This window comes from Meles meles, chromosome 5, assembly GCF_922984935.1.
Source record: "Meles meles chromosome 5, mMelMel3.1 paternal haplotype, whole genome shotgun sequence".
Lineage (NCBI taxonomy): Eukaryota > Metazoa > Chordata > Mammalia > Carnivora > Mustelidae > Meles > Meles meles.
This window is the reverse complement of record NC_060070.1, coordinates 92,708,102-92,718,250: the sequence shown is the minus strand read 5'-3', so window position 1 is coordinate 92,718,250 and position 10,149 is coordinate 92,708,102. Positions and strand designations below refer to the sequence as shown.

Here is a 10,149-nt window from a genome sequence, read left to right as displayed (position 1 = left end):
GTTAGGGCCCTGACCGTGCTGAGGCCCGAGTCAGAGTCCCCAAGTCATCTTTTGAAATGGCACTGCATGATCCCTCTCCCCATTCTGAAGTGTCCCCTGAAGGGCTTCCTGTCAAGAGTACCGGCAAGGTGCTGGAATCTGTCAGTGACTCAATGCTGACCTCATGTGGCCAGAAAAGGGGTTGGTACACACCTGTTAAGGTTCTAAGTGAGACTCCAGACTGAATTGGGATAGGTTTTTCCTTAAATTCAGCCTCTATCTGAAGGCAAGGGGGGTTCACTGCATAATCCTGCATTCTTGTGTCTTTGCGGTGGGTTCAGATGCCCCAACTCCTTAGACCTTTATAAAGGAAACAAAGTTTTAGTGAAAATGTTTTTCAAAGTTTTGGATTAGAGACAGGAGAACCTGGCCCCCGTCCTTCCTAACTGTTGGATCTTGGGCAGTTCAGTTCTCCTCTCTGGGTTTCAGTTTCCCAACTTTAAGATGGGGATGTGATAATGCCTGATCTGAGCCCAAGTAGTCTGGGTCTAGAGTTCCTGGCTGTATTTTTGCTCTAGCCTTTGAGGATGAGAGAGGAACATGTCAGGGGAGGAAGTTGAAAACCTCTCAAGTCGCACTGACCTCAAGAGAAGGAGATGCTTCAGTTTCCTTGGGCTTTCCCCCTCATGGCTTCTCACTGCCTCATGCTCAACCATCTTCTCCACTCTGGTTCTCCACAGGAATGAAGAGCAGTGGGGCATCTCCTCCTGGCTGCCCACCATGCTTCTCTCTTGACTCACCCCTCCAAGCACACACACTGGGTACCTCTCTTCTCCCCCAGTCCCCTTTCTTCCCCCCACTCCACTGGGCAGTCGACCCTGCTGTGTGCCCCCAGGGCACCCTATTCTCACTCCTGTCTTTGCGTAAGCACTCTGTACTATAATTGCTGGGAGATTTTTGAAGGCTGGGACCATGGGACATTTTTGAGTGGGGGTGGGGTTAGTGGTTGTTGGTTATTACTGTTACTATGATACTTAGTTTTGCTTCCAGCAGAAAGACCAATGTCAGACATATAGGAAAAGCCCTATATGTATTTGTCAAATGAAGGAATAAAATGAGGTTACATGGAGGAGGGCAGTAGGAAAACTGGTTCATAGCTGTCTACACTCACTCCAGCTTCCTTCCCACAATGCCAGAATTGGGAAAAGGAGATGTTCCCTTAGGGATGATATTCTAAGGGCATTGCTGCCCCTGGGTTGATGGCACTTGGGGTAGGGGATGAATCTTGGGGAACAGATTGGGGCTCACCATATGGGTGGAGTTTGCTGACAACCTCCCTAGGCCCTTTAGGCCCAGAGAAAGCAGGGACAGGGAAGGAGGGAAGATGTGCTGGCATTGGGGCTGTGGCTGTGGTGGGGACCTCAGGAGAACATGACCCAGCATGTCTGGGGCCTCCCCATTCTGGCCCCACCATGAGGAACTAAACTTCCCTGACCACTAGGGGTAACCAAATGTTGTAACCGCCCAGAGCCAGTGTTTCATCCCTGTGAAGAATGACCATTCTGCCTTTTTAGACAACAAAAAATATGACCTGCATATCTGCATTTTTTTAAAGACAACAGCTTGCCTGAGAAAAACCACTTTCAAAAACCAAAAACAAACAAACAAAAAAACCGTCCTTGTGCCCAATTCTATGTGATCTAGGAAGTTGACTCAGGAGATCCTCTATCCAGGACCCAAAGACAGAACTCCTCCTTTAAAGACAATAGCTATCCCCTTTCTTTCCCTACCCAAACTCCTGGGCACTGATAGAGGAGGAAGCCACAGAAATTGAGAGAAATGGGTAGGAGATAGGAAGCAGTGCTCTCCTTGCAAGTTGCGTAGCCTGTGCAGATGATTAATAAATATTCCTTTAAAAGTAAATGAAAAGAGGAGCTCCTGGGTGGCTCAGCCGGTTAAGCAGCTGCTTCTGGCTCAGGTCATGATCCCAGGGTCTTGGGATTGAGCCCCACATTGGGCTCCCTGCTCAGTGGAAAGCTGTTTCTCCCTCCATCTGCCTGCCTCTCTGCCTATTTGTGTTCTGTCAAATAAATAAATAAAATCTTTGGGAAAAAAAAAAAAAAAAAAACAAATGAAAAGGGGCGCCTGGGTGGTTCAGTCGGTTAAGCTGCTGCCTTCAGCTCAGGCCATGATCCCGGGGTCCTGGAATCAACCCCCCAGGAGGGCTCCCTGCTGGGTGGGGAGCCTGGTTCTCCCCCTCCCCCTGCTTGTGTATGCTCTCTCTGTCACAGAAATAAATAAAAATCTTAAAAAAAACAACAACAAATGAATGAATGAATGAATGAATGGAAAAAATGAAATGGAAGAAAGGAAGGAAGAAAAGAAAATGCATGGAATTAATGAAAAGGGAGGGCAAATATGGATGGATGAATGAGTGGGTGAATGAATGAATGAATGGGTGAATGAATGAGTGGGTGAATGAACGCACGAGTGACTCAGGACTGGGTAACCCCTGACTCGAAGCCAACGCAGAGGGCGGGGTTAGGGGGATTCCGGAGGGAGGGGCCTCGGTCCGGAAGCGCCTGTCGGGGGCGGGGCCTGAGGGGCGGGGCGAGGGAGCGAGTCAGACTGGGCAGTCCAGCTATCCCGAGTAGCCGCTGCCGTGGAAGCCTCCAGAGCTCCGATCCTCGCCCGCGCTTTTCGCCGACCCCTCGGGCTCCACAGCCCGAGAAGGAGGCCACTCCTGGCCGGGCGCTAGCTCTGCAAGGCGGACCTGCAACCCGGAAAGGCGGCGCGGCGGAGCCCGGAGCCGGATCCTGCTCGGACCTGGCCCCCGCGGGCCGGGACCGCTGGCATGTCGGAGGCGCGGAAGGGGCCGGACGAGACAGATGAGAGCCAGTATGACTCGGGCATCGAGTCTCTGCGCTCTCTGCGCTCCTTGCCCGAGCCCGCCTCGGCCCCAGCCTCTGGGCCCTCGGATGGCCACGGCCGCCAGCCCTGGACTCATCCTCCGGGAACAGCCCAGGAGCCACAGGAGAAGGAAGACACAGATGGGGAGCGAGCTGATTCCACCTATGGTTCCTCGTCGCTCACCGAGCCTTTGCCCTTGTTGGGGGGCACGGAGACCGAGAACCCAGCCCCACGCTCGCCGCTTCCCGCCGCGGGGGCGCTGAGCCCTCAGCAGCTGGAAGCCCTCACTTACATCTCCGAAGATGGAGACACGTGAGTATGGGGTCAAGGCTGAGACAGGGACCCCTTCCAATCGATGCTAACTCCTGGCCTGCCAGGATCTTCAGCAGGACGGGAACCCAGTCTGTGAGGATCCCTCAAAACACCCGCGCTGGAAGGGGCAGTCCCCATTCTCTCTTCCAAACTCTAGACTTCACACTCAGCCCACTTTTGAGCTCTGGCCAGACCCGGACCAGAGGCCCTGGCATCATCTCTCTGCCCTCCCTTTGGGAGGTGGGCAGAGCTGACAGGGCCCTTACCAGACACCTGGAACCCCAGCTTGCAGCCCGGAAAGCTACCAATAACCCACCCCCTGGAAGGGAAAATTCCCCTGAGCAGTCAAAGTGGTTTTTTTTTTTGTTTTTTTTTTTTTTTTTTCCCCCTTGCTGGGGGAGAGCACATCCTTGATTTGCTCAATATCTGGGATTCCAGCCCCCGGCCTCATAGTACCCTGTCTCAAGGAACAAAAGGTGCCAGTTACAGGTTGCCAGTGGGGGTCAGGGAGCTAAGGTTGGGGGTAGGGCCAGGGAGCAGAGCTAAGGCTAGCTCTGAGGAAGAGGGGGTGACCCAGGCTGGGGCACTCTTGCCCAGCAGACAGACAGGCGGCTGGCTGCCCAGCTCACTTCCTTCTCTGCTGCAAAAGGGGAAGTGAGGGCTGGAGTCAGCTTTACCGACACCCTCCACCTCCTGAGCCCCCCAAGTCCTCCTCACTGTCCTGTCTGATCCCTTTACTTTACCCTTTCTCCCCCCAGGTCCAGGTGAAGTTTGGTGGGGACTGGGCTAGGGGGGCAGGCAGTTGAAATAAGAAGCATTTTGTGTGGGAGGGACTGGCCCGTTGAAGATTTGCCCCTTAGGAAGAAGAAACACTGTCAGGTGAGGGGGTGGCTGGGATTTGGGGGTGAGAAACAGAGTGGAGTGTGCCGGGGTCCCAGATCGGGGGTGCTGAAATGAATGGGGGTCGGGAGGGTAGAGGAGGCCAGAGGTGTCTGTCTTGACCTGCTTTTTGGAGATGGGAGGGTCCTAATCTTGGGTGGCCTTTGACAAAGATAGCCTGTGGACCCAGTGGCTGGGAGAGGAATGACTCCAGGCCTTTTTTGTAACCTGCCCAGATTACCATCCCATAGGCCCAGAATCAAGATTTAGGGAGTTCTGTGTGGAATCCCTATGACTGACCTTTGATCTAGGGATTGAAGACTTCTGACACTGCTGTCCTTTGTTAGCCTCTGGGCTGCAGAGGCTTAACCTAGTTAGAGACAGGTGTTGTGTCTAGACTGGGGAGGGGGCGGGGCAGAGAAGAGGAGTCTGGACTCCCCAGGGGGTTCCTAGGGAGGAGGGGTCGCTCTCTTCCCTTAGAGGTGTCTGGCCTGTGGGACTTATGGAAGTGGGAAGAGGAAGTGGGAGGAGGGGAGACAGGGAGAGAGGGAGGTGGCTGCAGGAATGTGACCTAGAGAACAGGCCCTGGCCGAGGGGATTTCCAGCGTGGTTCCTCCCGCCCTCCCTCTGTCACTCTCTCTCCTGGGCCTCTCCCGCCGCCAGCCACCAAGCTTGCCTCCCTCCCGCCTGAGCAGCCCCCTCCCCAGCCCAGATGTGCTTTTACCCAAACTACCCCTCAGGGCGGTTTAGTGCCCCAAGGCATCTGTCCTGGCCTAGACCCTCCAGCTCTGGCTTTCATTTTCCCCACCTGATGTGGGGAAACCCCAGGACTGGAACTTCCCCTCCCAGCTGCCCCCTCCCACCTTAGCAAGAGGCTCAGACTCTTTGGCCCCCAACAGACAGACGCACATGTTCTGCACCGCACAGACCTCCCCTTGGAAGTGTACGCAGAGTGGGGGATGGCCTCTGGTCAGGCTCCACCGGGTCGGTGCTGTGTGAAGACTGACTCTCTTGATTCCCCTGTAAAGGGCAGCAGAACAGGCTGCCTCGCTGTCTCCTGCCTCCTCTTCCCAGAGCTTCTGTTTTCTCTCCTTTCAATGTATAACATTGAGTTGCTTGAGTGGGGGTAACTCCGCTTCTGCCCTCTCAATCCTCCCTGTTGAGGTTGGGGGAGGTGGGGAGCTCAGCCCCGGAAACCACGTCTATGCTATCTCGGCGGCTTTCCTTTTGGCTTTGAGCTGCAGCTGGCCTCACAGGGCCCTGGGACCAGAAGGGAGTGGGGTGTGGGCAGGCCAAACAGGAAGGACCTTGTTCCATCAGCACCCTGCCCATGCTCCCGCTCTGCCGAGGCCCTCCTGAAGGCCAGAGATGGGAACCTGGAGCTCCCAGCCCCAGGATCCTGGCTTCCCACACCAACCCTCACTTCCTGGCCCAAACTCTCACTTCCTACACCCACCCTATGAGTGGCTTCTTAGAGATTGATGTGTTCTTCCTTCTAACCCCAGGACCCCAGGCCCCTAGCTTACTGTCTAGGGCCCTAAGCCCTGACACTGAATCCTGTTCTTGCTGCCTCCCCCTCCCAGGCTGGTCCACCTTGCAGTGATTCACGAGGCCCCAGCTGTGCTGCTCTGTTGCCTGGCTTTGCTGCCCCAGGAGGTCCTGGACATTCAGAACAACCTTTACCAGGTATGTGGGGGAGAGGGTGGGCTGTCCCCGGATACCTATCCCTGCCCCATTCCTAGCGGCCACATCAGGCTGCACATTCTGGAAACTGTATGCAAGACACTGGGATAGAAGCTGATGATACAAACGTGAGCAAGACACAGCCTCGGCCCACGAGGTGCTCGAGCCCGGGCTAGGGGACTCATGTCCATACCTAACTGCAGAGCATGGTGACAAGAATTGTGATAGAGAAACATACCAGCTACTGTGGGATCCAGTGTTCGTGGGGAGCTGCCAGGGAATGCTTAACATAGGAGTGGCATCTGTGTGGAGCCTTAGAAGAGGAGTATGGCAGGTAGAGGCTGCCTGGTACCTCTTTTTTTTTTTTTTTTTTAAAGATTTTATTTATTCATTTGACAGAGAGAGATCACAGGCAGAGAGGCAGGCAGAGAGAGTGAGAGGGAAGCAGGCTCCCTGCCGAGCAGAGAGCCCGATGCGGGACTCGATCCCAGGACCCTGAGATCATGACCTGAGCCGAAGGCAGAGGCTTAAACCACTGAGCCACCCAGGCGCCCTGCCTGGTACCTCTTCTCTTTCCTCCCTCCAACCTTTCCTTGTCCCCTGGCCGCTGGGGATAACAGAGGTCTCCCCAGAGGTGAAGGGGTAGACCCTGCCCGCATCTGTCCTTTCTGCAGGGGCTAAGAGGGCCTGCAAGAAAAGCCAGGGCCCACTTCCCTCACCCTGCCTGCAGACCTGGGAGGGGTGGCCCCAAGAGCTGCCTTGGCAGTGACAGAGGGAAGGGTTTAGCAGCATTTCCTTGGAAAACCAGGGCCATGGCCTTTCTAAGCGGCCCTCAAAGTGTGGCATCTGGTAATTCCTGGGTCCACCCTAGCATGTTGCCAGAGGGAGGAGCATGCTCCAGTAGCCCTGGGCCCCTCTGTGCCTACAGACAGCACTCCATCTGGCTGTACACCTGGACCAGCCCGGCGCAGTCCGGGCCCTGGTCCTGAAGGGGGCTAGTCGCATGCTACAGGATCGACATGGTGACACGGCTCTGCATGTGGCTTGTCAGCGCCAGCACCTGGCCTGTGCCCGCTGCCTGCTGGAGGGGCGGCCTGAGCCAGGCCGAGGACCACTGCACTCCCTGGACCTCCAGCTGCAAAACTGGCAAGGTATGGGCGGCTTCGGGGCCCGTGGGATGAGAAGGGGGCCGGAGAGGGACTCCATTCTCAGGGACAGGAGGCTTATGGCTTGTCCGTCAATGCACCTCCAGTTCCAAGCACATATGTACTCCGTACATCTTTGCTGAATGAATGAATGAATGAAGGAAGGAAGGAAGGAAGGAATGATTTCGATTGAGAATTTACTGAGAGTCTACAATGTGCAAAAGAGAGAGCTAAACCTTGCCCTCAAGCTATTTAGTTTAACAGAGATTAGATGAACTCATTAATTCACATTTCAAAAATGTACTGAGGGCCTTCTGTGTGCCAGACATTATTCTGGAAGTGAGACTTAATCTGTGAACAAAGCAAAGAGTGATGGAGGCCGGCAGTAATTCTAAGCAGGGAGTTCTCTAGCAGGTTAGCAAGCAGAAAGGGCTGGGGGAAAAGTAGAGCAGAGTGAGAACTAGAATGTGAGGGACAGGGGGTGAGGGTGGAGGGTAGGCGTGATTTTCAAAGAGGATGGCCAGGGAAACCCTCAAGGAGCAGGGATGTTTGAACAGACACTTTGAATCTAGTTCTGGGAGGGGGACACAGGGCAGGAGGTGGCAACCGGGGAGGGGCTGGGGCCTGGGGATCCTGGAGAGCTCTGAAGAAGGTGGTTTTGGGACAGGGCTTGAAGGCAGATAGAGTTTCAGAGAGGTGGGGGGCGGGGAGAGAGAGACTGGGGGCAGGGTATGCTTGTGGGGGGATGGTGCGCATGTATGTGGGGTGTTACTCAGCCACCTAACCCCTGAAGCATGAAAGTTTCAATAACATGACTTTGAAAAGGTGGAAACTTTGAGTTCCTTTCCCCTTAGACTTTTGAGGGGGTTTTTCAGGTTTGTGTTTGAACAGTCCTGTGCTCAGAGGCATTGAGTGGGCAGTAAGTCCCTTGGGGCTGAGGGGCAGGGAGGTCCCTGAAAGTGAGGGAAGGAGGGGAGAGTTGGTGGATACAGACGAGCGACTCCCAGCCTCACCCCATCCCAGGTCTGGCCTGTCTCCACATTGCCACCCTGCAGAGGAACCGGCCTCTCATGGAACTGCTGCTTCAGAATGGAGCTGACATTGACACACAGGTGAGGGGGGCCAGTCATGACCCAGCTCTAGGCCTGCCCTACCACCTGATCTGGCCCTGGGGCCCCTGACAGCCTTGCTCCCCTGTAGGAGGGCACGAGTGGAAAGACCGCGCTGCATCTGGCTGTGGAGACCCAGGAGCGGGGGCTGGTGCAGTTCCTGCTCCAGGCTGGTGCCCGCGTAGATGCCCGCATGCTCAATGGCTGCACCCCTCTGCACCTCGCAGCTGGTCGGGGCCTCAGCAGCATCTCATCTGCTTTGTGTGAGGCCGGCGCCGACTCCCTACTGCGGAATGTGGAGGACGAGACTCCCCAGGACCTGGCTGAGGATGTAAGAGGCCCAGACTAGGCTCCAGGAGCTCCCACACCCATAGCAGAGCCAGGAGCTGTGACAGTTGAAAGGCCCGAGGAGTTGGGATTCCAGGGTGTAATCCACATCCGTGACTCTGTCACTCGCCCTACGTGGGACTTGGAGCGAGCCTCTGCCCCCACCCTCTTAGTTGGTCAAGACCAGGGAGCTCCAACTTGGACTCTAACAGGAGCCCTGCAGTGGATCAGTGAGGCAGGCTAGGTATAAAACAGGGTAGTGGGGTCTGCGGGGGGCGGGATCAGAGGCTCCGCTCAGGGGTCACCCTACTTGATATCAGCAGATAGTCGCAGAGGAGGAATGTATGCCAAGTACTTCCAAGTCTTGGAATTTTTCAAGAGAGGTGGAACCTAGATTTCCTGTACAGTCTTTCCCATTTAAAAACGTTCAGTGTAAAAAAGGATTCAGGGGCACCCGACTTGCTCAGTCAGTAGAGCGTGTGACTCTTGATCTCAGGGTCATGAGTTCAAGCCTCATGTTGGGCTTAGAACTTACTTAAAAAAAAAACAAACCCAGACCCATAGGCTGTATCACCTCTGGTGTCCTTATTAGCTCTGATATTCTGACATTATCTTAGAGAGTGAGGGCTTGCCTAAGGCTTCAGGGTTCTGTCTAGCCCAGAGGGGCCTCTATTGGGGGGATTAGTAGGAAGATTTATTCCCCAATGTCCTTCAGTTGTCATTCAGTGGAGAGGAAAAGGCCCAATCCGTCTCCCCAGCTCCCTTTCCCTACTGCTGCCTTTTGCCCATGGGCCCTGATCTTGCTTCTCTCCATTCTCTTCTCAGCCCTTGGCTCTTTTGCCCTTTGATGACTTGAAGATCTCTGGGAAGCCACTGCTGTGTGCTGACTGAAGCCGGGGCAGAGTCTGGGGCCCGGAGACTCCATCTCTTCCCATCTGGAAGCTGGAGCTTTAGCTGCTGCAGCTTGGGCCCAGACAACATGCCCTCCTGGTGTCCTGGGGACTGCTGAGGCCACAGCCTGGGGCCAGCACAGTCCTGAGCTGAGAGGAGGGATCACAAGTGAGAGAAGGCCAGTCTAGAAGGAAGACCTTCCTAGGTGGATGGAGATTCTTGAAGACTCCGAAGCCCCGGGTATCCTGGGCGAAGCCTGTTTGCCTCCAGAGAATGGCAGGGGCTCTCGTTTCTACCCACGTTGGGTCAGCCTAAAACTGCCAACCATTCGGAAAACATGGACTCTCCCGAGTGAGGAGAGAAACTGAAATCAGCAAGCAGGACCCTGAGGGGTTCCATCTCACTGCTGTTGAGGACTCTTAAACACTGTTGTTTAAAGACTTCACACAGAAGGCCCTGAACTGAGCCTTTGGGGAAGGGGAAGTTTCAATAACATGACACTAAAACAGCAGAGACCTTTAAAAAGATCCCCCCTCCCAGAGTCATTTTGCGCACACACACGTCTGTGTGCATTGGGGATTTTTAGGTAGGCCTGCCTTGTGACTTTATGGTAGAGACAAAGAGAAAGAAATTGCTCCCTGAGCAGGGTAGGACCTTCCTAGGTGTGTGTGTTGGGGGGGGAGGGGGAGTGGGGGGGGGGCTAACAGTCCTCAGGCCTCTCTGTCCATCACAAACCCTTGCCCTTTGTGTGGAAACAGAGGGATAAAGTAGAGGTGAGATGAGAAGCCCCCACTCCCCCAGGGGGTTGCTCATCACTGCCCTAGAGGAGCCTGGAGAGAAGGGCTGGCCTATGGAGGGTAACACAAGGGAGCTATGGCTTTGTATGTTTTTCCTTTCATAACACACGTTTGAAG

General features: G+C 54.9%; 1 protein-coding gene across 1 annotated transcript; it reads left to right on the top strand.

Moving 5' to 3' along the window:
- Positions 1-2,607: 2,607 nt before the first annotated feature.
- NFKBIE (NFKB inhibitor epsilon) lies at positions 2,608-9,934 on the top strand. The gene is made up of 6 exons (XM_046005585.1): positions 2,608-3,201; positions 5,664-5,766; positions 6,692-6,914; positions 7,932-8,020; positions 8,109-8,348; positions 9,170-9,934. Exons 1-6 carry the CDS (start codon positions 2,834-2,836, stop codon positions 9,233-9,235), a joined length of 1,089 nt encoding a protein of 362 aa, XP_045861541.1. The 5' UTR covers positions 2,608-2,833; the 3' UTR covers positions 9,236-9,934.
- Positions 9,935-10,149: the final 215 nt, after the last annotated feature.